We start from the raw sequence: 24,346 nt of genomic DNA on the forward strand, positions 1-24,346 counted from the left end.
GCATGCCCAAAAGGGAGCAGCTCAGCTCAGTCTCTAGGCAGACAGAGCAGGAGAGCAGTCATGTGCTAAAAGCTCCAGCAGACACCCCGCTGGGGCTAAACATGGCCAGGCCCAGGCCCCACCACCAAGCCACCACAGGCCCTTCACCCATGGGGGACAGGAATGATGGACCACAACTGATAGAGGAAAACCCTCTGGAGAGCAATTGGAGGGGACACCGGGGAAATCCAGATGCGGACCAGTGGCACTAATGGAGGAATTGAAGCCACAATAGGAAGTGACCCAGGGAGCAGGGCCCTGGGTCGGAACCCAGTGGAGAAGGGAGGGCTTGGGTTCCTGTACCCCCGGCCACTGCCACTTGCCAGGTTCAGACTTCAATCACTCACAGAAGCACAAAAATGAAAGAGGAAAAAAAATAAGCCACAGTTTCTTTTCTTCAGAAATATATTTTGTAACAAAATATTAACATTCAAAAGAAATGTTTATTGTACAATATAAAATAATTGCTACTGAATTCAGCTTGGTTGCTTCAGTAAATAAACCTCTGAGGAGGTGTAAAAACATGTTTGGTGTTGTACAAAAATTCTACTACAGGATTTACAATTTGCTGTAGGAAAAAATGCATGTTCAATAATTACATAAATACTCGACAGATTTCTATGTCCCATTATGTACTTTTTTTACCTTCCCAATTTGAAAGGGATCTGGTGACCAACCTTCTGGTATAATTTTCATGACAGTTTGGTTTTCTATAATACTGAAAAGTTTAACAGAAATCTATTAAGTTAAAAAGAAAGAATATATTACATTTGCTAATTGCAAACAATCTTTTAGCTGCAATTTTTCCCATTGGGATTAACAAAGTGCACCAGTTAAACATACATTAAAAACAGTTTAAAAACATTAAATATACAAACAGCAAGAGATTTTAAATATTTTGTATCAAATACTATAGGACAAATATAATTTACAATTTTTTTGCACAAAACATTACATCTGAAATATAACTTTAGATATTACAGACTATAAAAATACATATTTTGCCTCTTAAAAAAGTATTTGCAGGTTCCGGCACAATGTAACAGTTCAAAGGAATTTAACACTTCAGATTTCTTCATATGTAATTGGATGTGCAATGATAATTAATCAGACTTGCAATTAGTCTTCTATAACTGCAAGTAAAATGTAAAGTCAGATCTCCTAAAAGAGCCCTTTCTAAATAATCCAAATGTAGTACCTGATTAGCTACAACACATATGGTGTGAACTATGGGTCATTCCTGTAAGGGCTGACCACTCTAGTCCCAATTCAGCAAAACAAGCAAGCACATGCTTCACTAAGTATCTGCATAGCCCACTCGCTTAAATCGGACTAGTTACATACTTAAGTTTACTACAAACAATTATTTTGCTAGATCAGGGCCAGAGCACTCAGCACCTTTTAAGACTGAACCCCTAATGAATGCTATGGCCACATTCTGCCCTGTCCTATATTTACACTGAAGTCAACAGGGTAACAGCATGTCAGTCAGGGCAGAATTTATAATTAGCAGTTCAAAGATGTAAGAACATCAGGCCTGATTCAAATTTCAGTTATGTCAGTGTAAAATCAGTAGAGCCAGTGGAGTTATACAGGTATGAAACTGGTGTAAGATCAGAATCAGGCCCATTGTGTAATTTTGTCCTAATATGTTTTTCTGGGGATCCCTCTGAAGTAATCCTAGAGCAAAATTCAACCTGAAGAGTGATATTCTGCCTACAGTTACTGCAACTGGGCCCTAAAGGTTTTTTTCAATCATGTCTCCCTGTAGTCTCTGGCCCAGCTATATAACCATCAAACTTTTTTTTAAAGTCCTAAAAAATACATATTAATTTACAGGAAATATCAAGACTCAGTCTATATCCCTTACTTTAAATGCCCCAAAATAAGTTGCTTCTTGAGATGAATCCAGTAATGATGGGTTTGATACCTGGATACTTATCACTTCTCCAGACTTTAGTTTAAAAAATCCTCCTATGTTTACAGAATAAAAATGAAATTCTGAATTTCCTGCCCAATATTTGGTGCTTCCTCCCTTCATCAGGACATCAGAGTGTCTTATTTTAAGGTTTGTTTTAATCATGTACACCATCAGCTGAAGCCCTCTTCTAGTTAGGTCTCCTGAAGTTTCATGGTGTCTAAAACAAATGTTGGCATACAAGTAGTAAAACCCATCTTGATTGACTATTAGTTTTCCATCACGGAAGGTCATATTCGATAAGTTTGCCTGGCCTTTGTCATGATGCCAGGATGTAAGGTTCACTTTGCGTGTGCCTAGGGAAAAAGGGTTTAGCAGAATGTTACTTTTGCTCACAAACATTTTCTACAAAGTTGAGAGATACCATGGCTGGATTTTTAGTGTCAGTAACAAAGGTAGCTATATAAGCTAAGGTAAAGAGTAAAAGTGAAGGGGAGAGAGACACTGTAGCCAAAAGGCTAAGATGAGATCAAATAAGTCTCAGGCTTTAGGATATAAGCCAATTGCCACAAAGGACAGGAAGACGTTTCCTCTTCCCTTGTGAATACAACTAGCTGTTCCTACCCACCCTTACTCTGGAGCATCAGCTATTAGCATGAATCAGGACAGGAGGTTTGTTTCACCAATAATCAGATCAGGCAAATCCTATATGGAATCAATTGCTAAAAACTGTCCCAACTAAAAAAATGTTTATTTAACGTACTTCAGAGTGGATTTTGCACTGGCCAAGGAAAAACACCTGCTCTCCTTAACTATTTATTCTTAAATGGTTTGGTTAGTATTAATATAATGTATAGTTCTGATATAATCAGGGTAACCACTGTCTTGATAGCGAATCAGGACTTTACCAAGTACCGCTCTCCATCACCACATAATATGTTTCAATATTACTCACTACCAACCCAAGCATGTACTCATTTCAAGACTGACTCACTTAGCTTTTCTACAGTACTCAACTCCTTCATCTCTCCCCCTCTCATCATCTGTTGATTCCACCACCAACACCACACACTCTTCTGTGCCCACTCCCACAGTGCCTGTCCCACTGAACAGTAACCTTGTCTTCTCATCTCATGCTCTCCCCTCCCCATTTCCTGTTCTCATGCTGCAAAGCACCTCTGAAGAAAGTTCACAATGACTTTGTACTTTCAGGTACGTTTCTCCCTCCTTCACCTCTGCCTTTTACCTTGCTAAATAAATCTACTTCTTGAGACTCCTGCATCTGCAGCTCCCATGACTAATAATTTCCCTGACTCAGCTGAGATTCTCAAAGTATCCTGAAAGTCAAAACAGACGTTCTCTGAACAAAGCTGTCTTTCTCTGCCCCTCCTAGTCTTCCCTTCCTCTTTCTAATTTCAGAGAGATTTTTCATAGTATCCAAACTAATCCCAAATCCTGTCTTTTCTTGCTCCATGCCATATCTTCTCCCTCACCTTTATGGTCAACCTCGCTCTAATCTAGCACCTTTCCTTCATCTTTTTTTCTTTTTTCGGACCTATAGTTACTACCCATCTCCCTCAATCCTTTGTCTCCAAACGCTTAGAACAGGAGTGGCCAAACCATGGCTCACAAGCTGCATGTGACTTTTACAGTTAAAGTGCAGCTCATGGAGCCCCCCAGTCCTCCTTTTCTCCACCTACCAGACTGGGGGGAACTTGGGACTTCTGCCCTGCGGTGGAGTTGTGGTGTTAGGGGCTTCTGCCAGAGAAAACTGGTGCCTACTGAGAGTGGGGGGGACACAATTTAAAGGTCCCCTACAACAGCTTGAGTCACGCCCACCAGATATGGCCCCCCCACTACCCTCATTGCCCTCCCCCTGCAGTTCCCAGGTGATAGTGTCCCAGGGAAAAGCAGCAGCAAACAGTTGAGAGCTGCAGAGAAGGGTCACTGCTTTAGCTCCACGAAGAGAGGCAGCAGCTCTCCTTGCAACTCCCAGCTGTTAGCCGCTGCCTCTCCCCAGGGCCAAAGCTGCGCAGTGACCATGTAGGGAGAGGGCCCAGCAGCACCATGTAACTGAGAAGGGCCAGCAAACCCTGGCAAAAATCTGGGGGGCCATGTGACCCCCTCCCGTGACACTTCCCGCCCCCCGTCGCCTCTGGTTTCTGCTCAGTGGGGAGGGGAGTCTGACAGCTTCAGCCCCGCATGGTATGCCTGATAGAGATCAGGGCTTCAGCAGGAGTTGGGCCAAAGCCCTGAGCCAGGGCAGGTGCCTCCCATGGGGCTGAAGCCCCGACCTCCCACTCCCTGCAGGACTGAAACCCCGAGCCCTGGTATGCACGCCCCAGCTCTTGAACTTCTGACAATTGTTGTATGTGGCTCAGAGGGACAGTAAGTTTGGCCACCCCATCCTAGAATGTGCTTTCCCACATACGCTGTCTAAACTTTTTCCTCCAACTCCCCTAAAGTCTGCTTGCCATCTCTCCACTCCATTAAAGCCACTATAAAGTCATCAATGGCCTCTTCCTGGCCAAATCTATGATTCTCTTGTCTGTTCTTAATCTCTCAGCTGATTTTGACATTGTCAATGACTCCCAGCGACCTCTGCTTGCTGCTCTACCTGCACTTGCCTAACTTTATGCTAATCTATTTCTCCTACCAATCCAGATAGGTGGAGGAGCAAATACATCTGTGTATCACACACTGCATGGGCGGGCAGTACTCTTCTGTATGCAGTTCAAGGTTCTGGTTAACAATTAACAGATGGGAGCTCTTTGGTGGAGGGATTTTTTGATTTTAGAGAGCCATGCACACTTCTGGCACCGAATAAATAAAACATGGTTAACACGCACAAAGCCCTACTGTCCTGCCAACCACCTGCCTCCAATGACCTCTCCCTCTGACCCACTAGTGTCCCATATGAACACAGACAACTGTCCCAAAGGTGAAGTTCACAGGAACCAGAGGCAGGGCAGTCTTCAAACCAGGGCCCTATTAGTGGTACTGCAGTAGCACCAGGAGGCCACAGTAAGGCTCCTTTGTTTGCACAGTGCCTAGTACATGGAGTTAAAGATGACCGTCCCTGCCCAGAAAAGCTTATCTTGGTCAATATGATGCAACAAGTGGATGTAACAAACATGGGTGGAGGTTGGAGGGAGGGGAAAAAATAAGCATGTTTTTACATGGACTATGTGTAGACCTGCCTAACTTATCTGCTGGTAATGTGTGTCAAATCACATAGGAGAGGGGGAGAGATTTCCCCTTTGCCAATGGAATTCACTACTATTGGAAATACACATAACCCTAAGGTTGGGCGCATTCGTTAACTGGTGTAAGATGCACCTCTTTATCCTGGCTTATCAGTTTTCTTATTTGGTTTACTAGTCTTCTTCATCAATGCATTTTAACATTGTGGGGTGGAGGTGGGGTACATGGGATATTAGCTCCTTGCACATAAAGTGTCTACCATGTAAACTCAGCCAGATTATGGTGCTGGGAACCATGAGAACGTTTGTAATAAAGAGACAACAGTATCTGAAAACTAAGTCTGGAAAGTTCAGTAGTAGGTTCTCCTTCTCCCCTGCATGACAGCTTCATATTTCTTCCACATTTAATTTATTGGGCACAGCAAATTTCATAAAAACACAGGCAATAAAAAGTAAACATGGTTTTAGCTTGAGATAAAGGAAAACTAAAAATCACCATAATTGTGCATTTTTGCTACAGCATAACAACGTATATTGTACTTAAGGTACATAAAATAAGCAAGTGGGAAAATACTCCAAATACTTATGTAACAAAAAGCTTTAACATACAAAATTATGTGCTTATAGGCTTAACTCAAAGCTTGAATGAATACAAGACTCTAGGGTATGACTTAATCACAGTAGACTTAAGAGTGATTCATACATCATTCTAGCTCTGCAGTAACTGTACAGGAACAAGATCCTTATTTTCTAGGTCGTCAAATTAGTGGAGCTCTCAGGCCAAGAGTTTCAAGAGGGCTCAAATTCTGGGGTCCTCAACTTGAGATACCTTTAAAGGGTCCAATTTAAGAGGGTGAATATTCAGCACTGTGTGAAAATTAGGCCCTTTTAAGTTCTCATACTGGGGACTCAAACTAAGGCACCCAAAATCCCTGCTCCCCGACTCCTCCCATGGAGGCCAATATACTTGGGAATCAATCAATGGAAGGTGTAAAACTGCATAATTTAGGGGTGGTAGTACAGGTGATCAAGGTCCTAAGTTATTCCAAAGTGGTTATAGGTAAATATGGGTTGTTTAAAGTGTGTGTAAACTGGCAGATTCTGGGTATGGCTTTTGTGCATACCTGGAAGCAGCCACCTTAAGAGTTAAGAAACCTCAATGCTTTGTAAGGGGGATTTTAAAAAAAATGAGGGAATAGTTGATAGCACGGAAGGAATTTTTGGAATAGTTTTAGGGAGTATCATTTTGGTGATCCCACTGGATTTTAGGTTCACATTTACAAATACAAGGAGACGTGCCAGATGTAGTAGGACTTAGAACATATGACTGAAGGGCTTGGTGTGCCCAGAGGTGGCCTGAGGAGAGGTTAGAAAAGTATACTGAGAGATCTCTCTTTTTTGGACTTTCTTCCAGTATTGGTGGCAGTCACCATTGGGGTGAAGAATTTAGTAACCAATAGGTTCATTTTTGGTGGGACAACCTGGCAGTGGTCCACTGCATTAACAGCATCTGCAAGGTTGCCATGGGCAATGCAGCTAAAGACATCTGTATTCTTTGTTGAAAAATATTCTGATGTTCAACAAAGAACATGTTCCCAGTATTGACAATAGTATGGATTCAGGGAGATAACATCATTCACCAAAGACCCACTGCCAATGATTTTTTTTCCCTAGAGCCATAGCTCCTAACATTGCTAGGACTGACAGAAAATTCCAGTGCCTCACTGACATTCAGCATCCGTTTCAAGTGACTAGCTATACAGAGTTGTTAGTACACCACAGACTGGCAGCATCCACCACATCGGGTAATCTCCCCGGCCTGTCATTTCATTAAAGGCTGGTGAGATTTGCTGACCTGTTAGAGGAATCTTGGTCAAGAAGCTCTGGGAAGGCTGGTCCAAATGTGAAGGCTGCACAGAAGTTGCCAGGCAACAGATAACTATACAGATCTTTTAGGTCAGTTGAGGCTTTGCCTCTACAGTATGTTCTTGGCAGGGAAGAGGCATTGCTCTTTGAGCATTTAGTGTTGGTCGGGTCATGCCTAGGAAACTAAGGGACAGTTCCGGACATGAACTGGACTGGCAGAGGGGAAGGTGAAATAAGGGTCGAAGGCAGAACAAGCAGAAGTGGGGAGCCATAACAGAGCTAAGAAAATACCCAGATGAACAGGTATGTCCAATGAAAACCATAGGAACATTTCTGGCTATGCAAAAGAGCCAGATGTTGTATTGCACATGGAGATGGCAGCTACCTGACCAGACATCCATTTGCTGCAATACTGAGAAAGGTGTTAGTCTGTGTGTAAGGTGCAATCCAGCAAAGTTTGCTGGACATTCCTTCATGACCAGTGCAGCAACATTCGAGGCATTTGATTAGCTGAAGGGTCCAGGTGGCTTGACTCTTGTGGTTGGAATGTTCTAGCCTATGCCTGCCCTACAATGGGAACAAGGGCAGATGTCTGGATTTGCAGACACCTGATAGTGCACTGATCCCACAAGAGGGAAGGAAAACAGCAGGCAAGTCACAGATGGGTTTTTGGGGCAGAGTTGTCTGTCTCTAATGATTTAGGAGGAGGAGCATGTTGTAGGCCAAGCCCATGCTTCTTCTGCACTCCCTGATGGGCAAATCACATCTATGTCTTGAATATTCACTGAAGGGAAAATGATCTTGGGTTTTAGATGGGGGTGGATTTGAGACTTGTGAGCTAACAGGAACATCAGCCAGAGTACCCAGCTGTTGCTGGTTACCAACCATGGTTGTACGGAAATGCTCACAAGGTGGGTATGATTGAAGCAATCAAGCCTGCTTCTGTGGATTGGGCCTGGAAGAATGTGAACCAAAAGGGTCACCAGAGTCTTTGTGAACACTGATGGCACAGAGATCACATGCTGAAGATTCAGGGGTTCCTGAGCATTTCAGGGAAAATGTGCATGTTTATCAGACACAGACTGATGTGGCTGGGAGAACTTACAGACTGGACTGATGGGAGGCAGATACCCAGCAGTGTGGTGTGGCAAGCTATCTGCTGGCACCACCATATTTGCGGTCTAGTGCAAGTGAGAGGCTCAAAGAGGCCAGTTCCCAGGAGTAAACATAATACCCAGAATGGTGGCCCCAGTTAGCCTGGCAGAAGAAGAGGAAACCTTAAGCCTTCCAGACTGAGGTGCCCTTCATGTCTACCCTCATTCCCCCCCAAAGGGAAAAAGCAAGAAAATCCAGAGGAGTGCTGAGTCCTAAGGATTAGACTCAAACCTGGATACTGGCACAGAGGCCATTTAGCATCACACTGCACTCCAATGTCTGGTATTTGGATGTGGGGGATAAGACCTCCATTCAAGTTAACAAAATTACAGCTTTCCAATTTAAAATCCATCCTTCGTTTGTATTTCATTTTCCTGCTAGTCCTGATCATCAGCCACTTTTGAAAGTCTTTGTCCCAGGGCTTTATGTATTGTTCAAAACTGTGTAATGCAGCCAAAATCTTTTTACAGAAATATTTGATTAAAAGTGAACTTACCAGCTGGAATATTTTTATCATCAATAATGAGATGTGCAAAGGGCTGTTTCTCAGGTTTGTTTCTCTTGGACAGATCAAACAATGATGCTTCCATTATAGCTAGAGATAAAAAGTTACATTAACTCAAAGAAACAAATTTAGTAGGATTTGAAATAATTATAAGCCACTTGTTACCTTTTCCTGATCTTGGTGGCTCTCTTCCAGCAATGATGCGCTGTATCTCCTAAAATGAAAAAGAGCTATTACTCCATACGGTCATGTCCCCAGTAATGTACTGTACTGCTGAAAATTTATTGGCTTACATTACATAATGTTGAAATAATTTTTTATCACTGTGTATTCAGGTGTCTGGAATATACGTTTTCAACCTTCCAGGACATAAAATGTGGCCACAAGGGTCAACTTACAAGAATCAGCTCCTTTCTATAATGGGGGCACTACGTCCAATACTTCCGAAAAAGGAAAACAGAATGATGGTGTTTATGATTACTTCACAGTATCTTCAACTATACAATTATCAGGGGTACGGTCTGAAAATTGAAGATCACGCTGAAAGGATGGCTGCAACCTTTTATTATTACTGTGCTTAGAGCAAATGCATTTCTGTGAATGTAAACGAACAATCAGAACAACCAAGTATCGAGCAAAGTAAAGTAAATATTTGTCACACTGAACATTGTGCAATATGGAGTAATTTAGATACCTGGGGCCAGACTGTGCCATACAGGGGCAGCATGCAGTCACATTCACAAGAATTCAGGGATGTTGAGCATGTTAACTGCATCACCCTTTATGAATTTTAGGAGGCTGAAGAGAGTTCTCTCCTTCACAACCAGCCATTTACGTGGGCTGTTGCAGAAGGACAATGATCCTTCTTCCTTTGGGATGGGGCTTGTGCCCTAGAGATGTCAGCAGGCAGCTGTCCCTGCACACAAATGAGAGAAGGGATCGCAAGTGTGCCTGGCCCTTGGTAAAGTATGCAAGAATGAGATGGGTAAGGCGCCTTGCACATTCATACAAGGCCCAAGAACAGCCTGGATAAGTGTTAATTAAAATTGTAAGTGAATTTCAATGTTAATGAAAACAGGCTATGTATTGGCTATAACCAGGCATAGCACAACCAAGAGATATTTAAGCTGCCACATATGCACCTCTGCTCCTGAACAGTCACTCCCCAACATTCCAGTCCTGATCTTCTTCGCAAGTAGATACTGAAATTGTAACTTTAATGACTGGAAGCAGTGTCTTGTGGGTAAGCCCCAAAACTGGGAGTCAGGAATTCCGGGTACAGTTCCCAGCGCTGCTCCAGACTTCGCAAGCTTGGGCAAGTCAAACTCAGTGCCTCAGTTCCCCATCTAAAACAAGGGTAAAACTTTCCTTCTCCTACCACATGTCTTGTGTAATTAGACGGCACACTCTCTGAGGCAGAGATTGTCATACTGGTTTTGAACAGTGCCTAGCCCAAAGGAACTTCAACCTTAGTTGGCCTCCAGATAGCACAATAATACAAATAAATGATCATCAGAAGTTTTATGATGCAGACATCATAATCAATCCCTCATGTCAGATTTTTCAACGTGTCCCTGTTTTCTATACGTTTATCCTTTAGTCTAAATTCTCTGGGACAGGGACTGTCAAATAAATGAATCAAGTGCATTTTGTAATGCATTATTATTTCTTTTACTGTTTGAGAATTGGCAAGAGAACAATATTATTCACAACAGATCTCCTAGATATTAATCTAAATTTGCAATGTTCTATTGCAGTGGTTCTCAAACTTTTGTACTGGTGACCCCTTTCACATAGCAAGCCTCTGAGTGCGACCCCCTGCCCTCCCCAATAAATTAAAAACATGTTTATATATTTAACATTATTATAAATGCTGGAGGCTAAGTGGGGCTTGAGGTAGAAGCTGACAGCTCGCGAGCCCCCATGTAATAACCTCTGGACTCCCTAAGGAGTCCCAACCCCCAGTTTGAGAACTCCTGTTCTATTGTATTCTGAATTACTGCCATCTTGTGGAGTTTGATATGTAACACCAATTCTAAATATCAAGGAAATGTTACTTTTATGTAACTTTGTAACCACAATTAAATGAAGGTGCTCTGTGTGTGTGTGTAGATATCTGCTGAAAGGGGAAAGTGAGCATAATTAGGTAGGCGTCTAAATGCTAAACCAAAATGGAAAGCCACAGCAGCATGAAAGTCATAGTATGACTATCATAGTAATGTAGGCCTGCTGAAACGCTGATGAGTTTATAGATAAGATTCTCTGCTCAGCTGTACAGCAAAGTAGCAGATGAATTTTATTTTTTGTTGAAGTTGCAAAGCATTCCCTCCCCAATGTTGGTGGGAAAGTTGTAATTAACTCCCCTTGCCCTCACTGGTTCTTCTGCTTTCATGCCAGTTATTAGAATATGTGGGTCAGCACAAGCTGTGGTTTAGTCACACGGAAGACTGGATGCAAGCAAAAATCTACTGTGGCAATATGAACGACAGCACCAACCTCTTAGCCACCCACACGAGCCTTGTTACCTCACTTGAAGAGGTAAGAGCAACAATGGTGGACACTGAATATTCCCTTGTGCCAATAGCTACAAGGTTCCTGGAGAGGACATGCCATCATGAGAGGACAGATCTAGGGAGCATAACGTTCAGGACCTCTGAGAGGATGCCCTTTATTTCAGAGCATCCATGAGATTAGTGTCCTTTGGCTCCAGCCACACACCCCCTCCATCCACCTTCTCTAGAGGGGATAATCCTTTTTATTGTGTTGCTTCAGAGCCATGGAAGTATTTGCTTGGTAATTTTCCCCTTCCGTGTAATTTGGGGACATGATTATTTAGTCCTAGATTTGTTTGTCTGAAGGGATTAGTTCACTGTCCAATTGATTAGGAAGTATATTTACTGCAAATTACATCCTTCTTGAGAGACCGAACAAAGACTAATTTCTTTCATTGTACAGCGAACTGTAGTAAAGCACTCACAAAGTTGCGCTCTTCTACTATCCAAGCAGTGGTTTCAGGAGTATCTAACACAGGAGACTAATCCCTTTTTGGCACAATGCCAGGCAGGGATCATCTACCCCAGGGATACTCAGAGTGCAGTTCATGAGCCGCAAGTGGCTCTTTAATGTGTCTCCTGAAGCTCTTCACAGCACATGGTATTAACACACTGTGATTTAATAATAATCCAAGTTAACAACCAATTAGTATGCTTCTATTATATTAACCAATTGTAGTTGATAATACTTGGTCATTTTGCTGTGAGATTTACCCTCTCACAGATGTATTCACTTTATGATTCTACCTCACTAACATTTACAGCAAACTGAGTACAATTAGGATTTGCACAAAGCAGGAACAGAACACAGATAATACCCCAGATTACTCCCAGTTATAGATTAATTTTCAGGTCAGTTACATACTTCAGTCTTACTCTGTATACTTAAACCCAGGTATAAGCAATGTTCCAGATCTTAATAGTTTATTATAATTTCCTTTTAAAAACTACAATGTACCATATTTTGATTTCTGCAGGCAGTCAGTCACAGTCACCTACTCAAACTTTCTAAGGCCCTGATCCTTCAAACGCTTAGACACATCTGCATTTTCAATGGGCCTACTCAGAGTAGTGCATGTTTTTAGGATTGGGCTTACTATAATCATGTAGCAACCACCACAATGATAGGCCAGAAATTCAACTTAGACTGCTCTACAGCAAGTATTAAATTGCCCCAAAATCTTCAGTGCTAACCAGGCAAGCATTTCAAAACCAAATGAATCTGTAGTTTAATGAATTTTTTAACATGTGATGCATTTACAAAGGTCTTATTTTCATAAAACAGAATAAAGCCTTTGCTGAGACTATCCTGGTATATTATGAATTTTTTTTATTTTATTTATTAAACAGAACGCCTATTTCAGTAAAGGTCCCTTTGGATTTTCACACAGCCCAGCAGAAAAACATCACAGCAGAATAGCAATTTTAGCATTAATAAAAGCAGGCTATTTTAGGGGGTTTACACTAGATTGCTAGTCTAACATTTCACAAGCCATCAAGGGGTAGGGTGCTTTATATTCCCGGAGAGTTGGAAATTCTGCTTTCCAAAAGGATGCAACACTTTGCCTCTGGTAGATAGCGAGATATCAGACCTAAAATTACAACAAGTAAAACTTTCAAAAGCACCTAACTGACATAGGAGCCTAAGTCTAATTGTACTTATGAAAATTTGTATCTAATATTACTATTTATAGAAAAGCTACTTTAAATTTATGAATGCTAGAGCTTAGTATAATTTTATTCTCTTAGGCTTTGTGCAATTTCCCTTCCCACAGTCTCAAACAAAGGGATGTAAATATGTTTGAAAAAGCCTCCAGGCTTTTGAAACCTAAGTGGACCCTTTTGACATTCAGATATATTACATGTATCAGGGGGTAGCCGTGTTACTCTGTATCCACAAAAACAACAAGGAGTCCGGTGGCATCCAGTTCCATCTGAAGTGGTTTTTTACCCACAAAAGCTTATGCCCAAATAGCACCATAAGGGATTGCTGTAGTATATCTATAATGCTACCACCTTTGTTCATTTAAAACTAATTGATACCAGGAAGATATTCTGATCATCTTGCAGGAAATTCAGCAGTTTGAAGAATTCCCCAGAAGCTACACTAAAGACACCAATCCTGTAACTCTTAATATGAGTATTCCCAGTACCTGCAAGAGGTTGCAGGATCAGGATCACAAATATTGGACAACTTATAACTCCGAAACCTTGCCTCTGAAGCACTTTGTTAATAACCACATGTGCTTAGAATGTTTGTTAAGTCTTTATAAGGGCCATCCTGGAGGTCTAACAGTGAAGTGTTTTGTTGCCATGTGGGTGACTAGTTTAGGCCTGACGCTGCCAGGGTCCAGGAGCACTGCCAAAAAAGTGTTACTTCATGGATTGACCCCCAGCTATGTGTTTGTCGTTCTCTCTTTACTGCCAGACTTATGGTAGTCTTTATAAAAAGTGTGGTCAGTGTATCTGGACTGCCAAAGGGCTCTTAGGGTTACATGAAAGAAAAAAAGCAGCCAAGCCAAGCCATGCAACCACAAAACAAGAAAATTATATTACTTGTCTACCTAAAGCTGTGGGACCATGTTCTGATCTCAGCTACTTCAGTGTAAATCTAAGGTAACTCCACTGATGATGACAAAGTTACTCCAGATGTGCACAGGTACTTGAGATCAGAATCTGGTCTCTGATGAGGAATCACCACACTTAGGGTGAACAACCCCATAATGCATTATTGATGCTTGTAAAACAATAGTTTACATGTACTGCCCCGAACATGCTGCTCTCTAAGCAACAGTTCCATCACCCAAGAACGTGCAAGTAATATAGGCATAAATATTAGATTTAGTTAGAAAATGCTTTAATGAGTGTTTTGGGGTTGGTTTTTTTTGTTTTGTTTTTTAAGGGGGAAATGTTTGGGCCCCACCCTGCAATGGAACTCCCAAATGACTTTAGTGGGAGCACTAAAATACTTCCAGATTAGTCCCTGTTGTGGATGTAAACACTACTCTATACATATGCAAGGAACATATGCAGATACATACCAGTGCACCAAAAAAATCTAGAAAATGCAGCCTGCTACATAGAACATGAAACTGATTAGTCTCTTTTCATTGGCCAAACTGAGTGAAGTGCAAAAAGTAAAAAGTCATAAATGACAAGAAGTTAATTAGATTTTAAAGTGTTGCATTTCAGTAACCTATTGTATAATTAGTATTGCAAATAAGGAAATGTGGATTTTAAAAACATACATGGGGAATATTCTCCGATAGGAAACTGCACCTAGAGAACTCAGGAAAGCACTCTCCATCCATGCCCCTGGTATGCCCCTTATACCTGGGGCTAGACCCAATAGAGAAAGAGATCCAGCCAATTTCCAGCCACTTTGCATTGCCAGAGATGGTGCAAGCCACAGACTCCGACCCAGGATTTTTACCTTGACATTGGCCCTTTAACATCTGGGATATACGCTCATTCAGCTGAAGAGATGTACCTAAGTTAACATTTCTTTTTCTTATTTTGACTTACTTCCCTCAGTGTCAACATATAAGGCCAAATGAACTAGGATGCAGACCTGGTTACCCAGTGTCTCATACATTCTCCTTTACTGCATTCAAATAAATTTAAAAACGGATTATTTTGGCAAGAGAAATTTTACTGTTCACTTAAACTAATGGCCATCAACCAAAACAATCATCCCTAGTCATTCAACCTCTAGTCAGGATGACAGGACATGCAGCTTCCATTAAAGCCAATGCCTTTGTTGATTATACCAGCAGATAGTGCTTCCCATTCACTTACTGTAACTATACACTCCATCCACAGAGCTCCCTGGAAGAGAAATGCACTATATGCACACAGAATATAAATATAAACACTTGCCATTAACTCCTTTTTTCCCGCCTCTAAAGTATACAGTGGATGATTTCAGCAAATATTAGAAGAGAAACAGCTAAGCCCAAATTTTCCCAACAGTCTTTGAAAGAGACAAGCTGGATGGAAGGAAGGGGCAAATATCTGAAATCTTAGGAATGTATAGGAGTTCATATAACTGAGGGAGTTTATATAATTATCCTCAGACAAATAGTCTCTACCATTCATGTAACCTATGGTATAATTCATGGTACATATGAAGGCAGCAAAGAAGTATGGACTAAGGGATTCTGACACGAGACTATTAAAACAAAGAAGTCAAGGATTTAACACTCTTGGTATTTAAATAATTCTTTATTAGATGGCAATTAGGCTGAAATAGCACAAAATACTCATATGAATGTGCTAGGAGATCAAAACAAATTCCCCTTAGGAACCTGGGTAATTGTGACAGGTACACCAAATTTGTCCAGTTCCCCCTCTCCCCACACCCCCATTATGGCTAATGACTTTATCTGACTAATTTCCCTGTTAGAGCTTGTCTACACTGGCACTTTACAACACTGCAACTTTCTTGCTCAGGGAAAAACACCCCCAAGCGCTGCAAGTTTCAGCTTTGTAAAGTGGCAGTGTAGACAGTACACCAGCTCTGGGAGCCGCACTCTCAGCACTTGGAGCTACGCCCCTCATGGAGGTGGTTATTTTAGAGCGCTAGGAAAGCTCTCTTCCACGCTGTGCTGCAACTACACAAGCCATGTTGCCATGAAGACGTGCCCTTAGTGCTTGGGAGTAAGCTTTACCTCTGCAATGCCAAGCAGGAGCTACCTAGTTATCACGCTAATCAAGACTTCCTTATTACATTTTCAGACTCATTACCACAAAGGATCTGCTAATGGGCATGTGTGCAATGCAACTGTTGTAAAATTATATTAAAAGATGTGTTGTCTAGTTCTAGCCCCTTTCTACCAGACACATAGGCTTTGTCCACACTGGAATCTGAACAAAACTTTTGTTGTTCAGAGGTGTGAAAAAATGCACCCCCGAAAGTAGCGGCACAGCTGTGTCACTAAAAGTTACGTAGTTTTAGACATTACGGTAGCTGAGAATATGGTTAAGTAAGAAGACTGCTATGTATTTTGCATTACTTTAAACTATCTTGTGTTTGTCCTCATTATCCCCCTATCCTACCGCTCTAAGATTATCCGGCACTCCACTCAGTGGTGTCAGCTCCCTCACTGGGCCTACATAGTTCTCATTCTACATCAGTAGGAACGATCCCCACACAGAACTGGCTTGTGGGAGACTGAATTCTCTGTGCAAAGAACAGGAGCAGTTATCTCTCACACATGGGGGAGTCACATTCCTGGAATCCCACTTCACACACAGAGGGCAAAGGGGGAAAAAAAAGGAGAGATGCACTGTTCCCTCCACAAGGAAATGAGAGTAGATGCCCTCCATCTAATATTTTGCTTGCCCAACCACCTTCCCTCTGCTTGGGAATTTTATTTGGAAAAAGAATGATGTCACATCCGACTCATCAGGAACACAATCAGGAAGACTGGAGATAAAAAGATAGTCTAACTCTCTCAAAACCAAAATGCTGGGATCCATCTGGACTAGCCTGAGGGACAAATTGGCCAATCAACTAACCACAAACATTGTTTTTCCTCCTAGTGTGAATCCAAACTTTCCCCTCTTAAAAAAAAATGCTAGTCAAAGCACCATTAATCTGCATACAGACATGAACCACTACCAAAGGGTTCATGAACAAATGCAACAAAATACCAAAGATGTTAAAGATTACAATGCAACCACTAGTTCTATGTGAAACAGGAAACGCGGTTTTTTTCCCCCCTAAAACTTCTCTCTCCAGGTTTTCAGAAGCTCACTTAAGTTTAAATATTAGTTTAATTCTTAAGGTGCACTGACCTTTTGCATAACTCCTTCCAAAGCCTGTTTTATTCTCCAGCATGATTCGGACATTAATTTTGTTTCCTGATTTTCCAGTGTTGTCTCTTGCAAATCTGTGCTTTCTTGAAGTCTTAAAAGTGCTGTGAAACAACGAGTGTCTTCTTTTGTAATTCTGTTAGGGTCCATCTGAAATAGGTTTAAGAACATCCATAATTTAAGTTTGTCCAATAGACCTTAACTCAGTATAACCAAAAGGTACACTTGTATGCCACTCAATGCAATGTCATACTAATCTTACTGCTATAAAATATATTCTCAACACACAACTTCTATTCACACAAAATAAGTAAATGATAAGCAAAAAACACAGATGTCTTATAGTAAAGTAAATCACACCAGATAAACTCATAAGGACTTTCAGATATAGTAGGAGCACAAAAAATGTTTTCCCCAAATTTCCTAGGGATATGTAGATGTAGGAGATGGGATAACAGGACAGAGTATTTCCATGAAATCTTGAAAGGGGCTCTATATTTTGCCTGTGCAGCAAATGGAACGGAGATCATGAAAATTAATAAGCTTAGAATGAATCAGACAAATGATCAGTAAATTTGGAACCTGATCACATGGAGAATGATCTCGTGTCCACTGTAACCACTGGATATTAACATTAAAAAAAATGGATTCATCAGGCTTAGAAGACGCCAGGACATGGATCAGTGTCTTTATGTCAAACAGCTTTAAAAGATTAACATTTTGTAAATGGTAAAGTCAATTTTCTCTCTCTGCTTCGTATGTGAAAGAAAAACTGCCTTCAACTCTGGACACCACACTACACTATATTTATTGACAAACTGAAGCAGTTCAGGACAGCACTGCAAAAATGATCAGTAGCTTTGAGGAATTTATAAGGAAAGATGCAAAATACACATAAGCATGGCTGGGTGATAACCAAGTGTGTGGAGAAAACATAATAGTCTACAAATACTTGAAGGGTTCAAACCTCATGAAGGGAGAGGAATTACTCAACATGGTACAAGGGGGTTATGACAACTAGAAACGCAATAAAATGAACAAAGGGAAAACTTAGGCCAAATATCAGGAAAAACATCTCAATAGCCAGACATACTGGTCTGTGGAACAGCCACCTGAGGGATGTGGTAGAAGCCCAATACTTGGAACTTTCAAACTCAGCTAGAAAACCCACTATAAAATGTACCATGGAGAATACTCCTACATTAGCAGAGGGATGGACTGAAGATTTAAAATGTATTGTTAGGCTCTAACTTCTATGATTGATTAAAATATATCATGTTAAGATTTCGAAGCATAGGCTTAGAATCTATTGCCATCCAATTTGAAGCAGCTCTTTTTCTACATTTAAAAGAGTGACTGGAACTTAAAATATTGTAAGTACTGCATCTTAGAGTTGAATCACAAAACCATTTACTTCACATACTGAAGGACAGAAAATAAAGCAGCCTTCTCTCAGAAACCCAAACAAAAACAAACATGTATCATTCGTACTCAAGACGACAGAACACAGGGTCACGCAAATGTAACGTGTGATCAATGGAAAGCATGTTAAAGAAAGTATTGAACTTAATGGAATATCAGAGGTAAGGTTAGCAGGATACAGAATTGCTAGCCAAAAACCGCAAATGAATTCCTTTATATGCATTCTAAAGCATGAGAATGAAAGAGATTCAAGCTAGCCTAAAAACAAACAAAAACTTCAAGAGTGAATTTTAAAACACAGTGATCACTATTTAGAACAAATTAATATTTACTAATAGATGCCAAACTGCAGTGAATAATACATGTAGACTGGAATTATCAAAGGGGCCTAAGGGATAAGGACTATTCACCAGGAGTTGGGTTTCAAACTCATATAGCCCCCCCCTTGAAATTCTTATCTACAGTATAGTAACTTCAAGTATATGTTTACTTTTCAGTGGCAACCACTACTGAAAAGAGGTTACTACTGCAGTTTTTAATGTAATCAAAATAAAAGCTTCTGAAAAAAGTTGACATGGGTGTTGTAAGACAAACACGGGAGATCAAACTTTGTAGGGGCCAGATCCAGTATACAGCAAGTCAAATTCATCTGCAGCATAGCTTCATAGACATTAATAGGCAATAAATCTTGTGTGTCAAATGGAATGTTGCTTGAACAAGATCAACAGTGGATTGTATTAAAGTATTTATCTGGATTATCTCTAATTTAGTACCTCATTTACTAAGTGCTGTTGGACAATAGCACAGAGAACATCTTTACAAATGTAGTTAGAAAGGCTGATGGGGATATGCTGAGAAATTTACGTGACTACTGATGGCTTTGAAAACACATCCAGGATTAGTTTAAATAATTCTGGTAAAGTTAGAAAACTGTAGGGCTTCAGGGAGAACATCTGATTTGTGGTGGTCAGTTAATGTAGCTGATTGCCGCAGCCTTTCAAGGGATACTCACCCAGCCACTGCTACACCCATACCGTTTTTATGTTTTTTGAAAATTAGCTTGCCTGAGTAAAGTCTAAACAGAAGTTTATAGGAATCCACAATATTAATAAGAGGAACATTATAAAAGTTAGTCACCAAATAGACATTACACAGAGTGGGGGAGGGGGTGGAGGCGGGAGGAGAAGGGGGAAGAGAGCTGCAGGCAAGAAGTCATTGACAAGACTTTTTTTAGAAAAGGCACTGGGAATTAATCACACATACAATCAAAATAAAATATCAAAACAGTTTCCAAGAAGTTGGTTGATATTCAGGTAAAAAGAATGCCATTACAATATTTTCAGTACTCTTTTCTATCCTATTATATATTTTAACAGTTAGCTTGCTTTTTTTTACACCACCACTGCACAATGAGTTGAGGTTTTCATTAAGCTCTCCAGAGTATCAAATTGTCATTTTTTGTGAGCAGTTACACAACTTAGAATCTACAAACATACGAACAGTACATACTTTTCAATCTGACATACATTACCATTCATTTGTCAAGACTAAATTTCACCTGCCAACATGTGGCCCATCATTCTAGCACATTATGCCCCACTGAAGTGCCTCAGTCTTTTTCAGCTTTGATTAACCTACATATTATCTCATTGGTAAAGTCTGTCACTCTACTAAACCCCTCCTCACCCCCCCATCCCACACACAAAGAAATACATTTAATTATAGAGCTGGTGAAAAATGGTTAAGTACGTTTCATTAAAAATTTCAAGTTTTCTGGAAAAAAATTAACTTATTTTTGACTCCTTCTCTCCCCTCTTCTGGTGGCCAAAAGGAAAAGGGAGAAAGGGAGAGAAGGGAGAACAAACAAAACCAAAAACATTTTCCATGAAAATTGGAAAAAGTTTTAGTTTTATAATTGAAAAAATCCAAACACTTTCAACAAATTTTTTTATTTCCAAAGATGACAGTTTCATTGAAAAAAGTTTTAAATAAAATATTTAAATTGGCTTTGTTTATTAAACATCTGCCCTTGTATGGAACCACTGTTAACTTTTTCTCACATTGAAAACTGACCATTTATTCCTGCTGCTGTTCTGCCTTTTAGCCAGCTTCCAATTTATCAAAGAACTTCGCCTCTCACTCTATGACTACTTGGTTTCCTTAACAGCCTCTTCTTTGGCACTTTGACAAAGGCTTTTTGAAAGTTCAAATAAATTACACAAGCCAGTTCCCATTTATCCATTAGTTGGTTAGCTTACTCACAGAATAGAACAGAAATCTGAAAGACTTGGTATATGAAAAAAAGCTTGTAAAATGGTCTTGTGTTAAAAGGTATATTTTTCAGATGTTCAGTAAAGCCTTTCTAATTCACACTTGGTCAATCCACACACCACTACTAGCTAGCTGAGTAGCTCAGCATCTTTGAGAAGAGTGCTCTGAAGACTCCTACTGCTAAGCTGTCATTACCTTAACAAAATATACTAAAAAGTACATAAGTATACTATGAAGTACATCAGCATCATAAACAATTAACACTATACTGCTCAAAAGTCATGCTCCAATTCACAGTGAAGTCAATGGAAGTCTCTTCATTGATTTCATAGGAGTTGAATCAGGCCCTGCATGATTAAGTGCATTTTGTCAGGAAGCATATTTTCTGTTTCCCTGACTATATCAAAATTTCTGAAAATCTGGAAGAGGTTACCATTCAATAGTGTGAATTAATGACGTTCTCTTGTATTTTATGTGCACTATTCTATTTATCCGTAGAGAGAGAGAGATGACATTAAAAATATTGAAGTCTCATTGTGTCTACAAATTGTAGAGAAATATTTTGTGCAAATCTTGTATCAAGTTGGGTCATTCAGACATTTTGGAACTAGTTCAGATTTACAAATAAATAGGAGTTTCAGATCAATTAGAGGATCAGGCTCTAATTGTAGAATTATGTTTATATTGCTGTTTTTACATTATGCAGACTAAACGATAATGTGTATGCCATGGGAATAATTCTGCCCTTTGTTACACTTGTATAACCTCAGACTTCACATTGTTAATTAGTATGCTATGAAGTCATTGCAACTAAACTTATTTGTCAAAATAAACAAAATACATTTAGTTATATAGAATCCTGACTTTTTTTGGCCTGTTTTTGAAGTAAACATACTATTGGGTGTTTTCTATAAGTTAAGATGTCTTAATGGAGATGTTTCAATGGGTTTGTAGTGGAGAGAATAATTTTTCACCCTACAAGCCGAGTTATTGTATACATTAGTCTGTTTCACTGTCAAGAAAACAAGTAATTCTAAGCTACTTTACAATAAGTACCATAAATGAACTGTCACTCTGCTAAGGTATAGTCAATTAAGTATGTATAAACATGGAACAGGTCACACATAACTTTTAAAAAGTAACTAATAAACACAAAGCATTTGCCAATAATTGAAAACAGACAGGAATAAATAAGTAGGTGCAAGTAACACATATAAACAATATTACAATAAATTTGGAACTGTCACTTGTTTTATTTCAATCACTCATTTGAATGTGCATGCAATTGTACTGCATCCAATCTGTAGGTGGTCTAGATTTAGAGTAGATTTTGTTGTTAATGTATCCAGTCTGTCCTGGGGCCCAAGAGCAATTCTGTCTACTTAAAGTATGACCTGAAAGAAAAATAGATTTCCACTTCTTCACTGACTTCAAATGAAAATAAAATAAAAGAACCATTTCTCTGAAGACAGACTAGTGTTCGTACTATACATATAATAACTTCTTAACACCCTAATTAAAACTCATATCTCCAGTTTTTGGACAGTAAAACTTATATCAGATTCTACAGCATCTTTAGTTCACCTATTCTGAACTAGTAATCTTTTTTGCAAACTTAAAGAGCACAGTCTTTTGTTTTACCCCTGAGAAAGAGCAAACGTCAGCCCCCCACTTCCTTTGAGAAAGTTCATAGTACCAGGCAAAAAAAACCGTAAGTGAATCCAACCAATGCAGTGTAATTTCCAAGAACAAAAAATAATCTCTTTCTAAAAGCTTAAACCACTAGAAAGCATAACATTGTAGCCTGACCCCTCCCATCCTATCTCCCTGCAGCTCAGATCTAATGTGCATAGCATTGCCCAATTGAAAACATTACTTTGCCATATTTTTGTGGCCTAGTAGGGCAGTCTAATTCTCCTCTCCTGGGAAATGAGCTAACAAGTTACAGAAGGTAACTTTTCCCTGTGCCAGCTATTACACACCCAAGTTCCACAGTGAAGAGCAGCAGCATCAAATTCACAAGGAAGGTAGCCTCTAAAAAGAAACCTGGGACAATTCTTGTACTAGGCTGCAAGTAGTTATCCTCCAAAGGGGAAACAATGATAACTTAAATAAAATGCAGGGGCCCTATTTGTTCTATGCAACAAGGAAACTACTATTTGTTAGGGTCATACATACATACAAACCTAGTTTAGATTTGTTCAAATTATTCCCTTTATTTTCTGAACTCTCATTTACCTGCATGTTTTGGATGTCCTGGACAGTGTCACCATTATAGTCTGATGACTATTTCTAAACTTGCCCACTCCAGGGCTCCCTTTACTCAGCGGGGCAGTGGTAAAAAATAGAAGTAGGTAAAACTAACTTGTCCTGAACTAGACTCCGTATTTCCCAAGTGAGAAAACTCAGTTTGCCCAGCTCACCCTCCAGGACCAGACACCCTTGACTGGAGCCCACCTTCTTCCAACCCTCCTCCCTCTCCCCCCAACTCTCAGATCAAGAGCACGTAGAGAGTAAGTAAGAAGTGTAAAGAAGTAGCCCGGGTCTCACAGCCCAACCCCTGCAGCGAGCAGAGCCCCCGGGCGCTCAAGTGCACGAGCCCCTTGGGTTACTCTGCAGACACTGGCCCTGTGCACCTGACCTCCGCCTCTGCCCAGCCTGCGAGGCACCCAGCACCCACGTCCTCCCCTCCCGCCTTCTGTGCCCCAGCCACCCGCCCTGCCACGGCGCGAGGGTGCAAACAAGAGGCGCCGCGACGCTACCTGGGCTCTGAAGCAGAAGAACAACGCAACGCTGCAGACCACCTGCCCCAGCCCGAGCAGCACCAGCGGGACCACCAGGGCCCTGGCGGAGGCTGGAAGCGGCGGCGGCGGCGAGTGCGGATGGGCCGGCGGCGCTGCCTGCGGCTGCTGCTGCGAGCCCTCGTGGGGGGCGCTGCCGCCCAGCTCCTCGGAGCCGCGCAGGTACTTGGTGTAGTCTCGGCTGGCGCGGCGCATGGCGCTTCGGCAATCTCCGGGCGGCGCGGGCAGGCTCCCAGACTCGGCAGCGCCCGGCGCCCGCGGGCGGTGGCTCTTATAACCTGGGGCCGGGCTCTTCAGCCAATCAGGAGGCAGCCACGAGGCTCGTTCTGCCCCGCCCGCTGAATCCTGCCCGGGCGCCACGCTGTAGCCGCCTGCAGGTAGGGAGGCTGGCAATTGAGCGCCTCTTTACCACCAAAGCCCGGATCCAGCCCCTTTATAACAGCCCTCCTGGCCGGCCCTTCCAGTGTGGGGACCCGAGAAACAGGAAATCAGTTTAGCTGCCTTTCAAAAAGTTACATCCCGACTCCCTCCGCCCCCCTTGAAACGCAACAGCACTTGTGAAACTTTGGCCGCAAACCCACAAATCATGCCATTAGAATAGACAGCTATCGTTGTTTCCAAAACATAAAATGACATCAGTGCATCCTCCTGCAAGAAAACTCCAAAATGTGTAACATTGTGCCTGTATCCGGCTGCATCTGGCTAATTTTTGTAGTCAACCCCTACTTTTCAATCTAAATTTAATACATAGGCAGTTCCTCCTAGTCTACTGGAATATTGTAGATGATGGAAATCCT

The 24,346-nt window shown here is 41.1% G+C and overlaps 1 protein-coding gene across 1 annotated transcript; it reads right to left on the minus strand.

Annotated features, from left to right (window-relative positions):
• Nucleotides 1-437: 437 nt before the first annotated feature.
• On the minus strand, nt 438-24,031 carry TNFSF11 (TNF superfamily member 11). Its single transcript, XM_007061316.4, has 5 exons — nt 23,511-24,031; nt 17,038-17,205; nt 8,852-8,900; nt 8,678-8,776; nt 438-2,313 (listed from the first exon to the last, which is right to left on the minus strand). Exons 1-5 carry the CDS (start codon nt 23,742-23,744, stop codon nt 1,892-1,894), a joined length of 972 nt encoding a protein of 323 aa, XP_007061378.2. The 5' UTR covers nt 23,745-24,031; the 3' UTR covers nt 438-1,891.
• Between the last annotated feature and the right edge of the window lie 315 nt (nt 24,032-24,346).

Source organism: Chelonia mydas, chromosome 1 (genome assembly GCF_015237465.2).
Source record: "Chelonia mydas isolate rCheMyd1 chromosome 1, rCheMyd1.pri.v2, whole genome shotgun sequence".
NCBI lineage: Eukaryota > Metazoa > Chordata > Testudines > Cheloniidae > Chelonia > Chelonia mydas.

Coding starts and splice junctions, on each gene's coding strand:
- TNFSF11 (XM_007061316.4), bottom strand. CDS start 23,744: ATGCGCCGCGCCAGCCGAGACTACACCAAGTACCTGCGCGGCTCCGAG. Junction 17,206..23,510: donor TCTTCTGCTTCAGAGCCCAG/GTAGCGTCGCGG, acceptor AACCTATTTCAG/ATGGACCCTAACAGAATTAC. Junction 8,901..17,037: donor TGGAAGGAGTTATGCAAAAG/GTCAGTGCACCT, acceptor TTTTCATTTTAG/GAGATACAGCGCATCATTGC.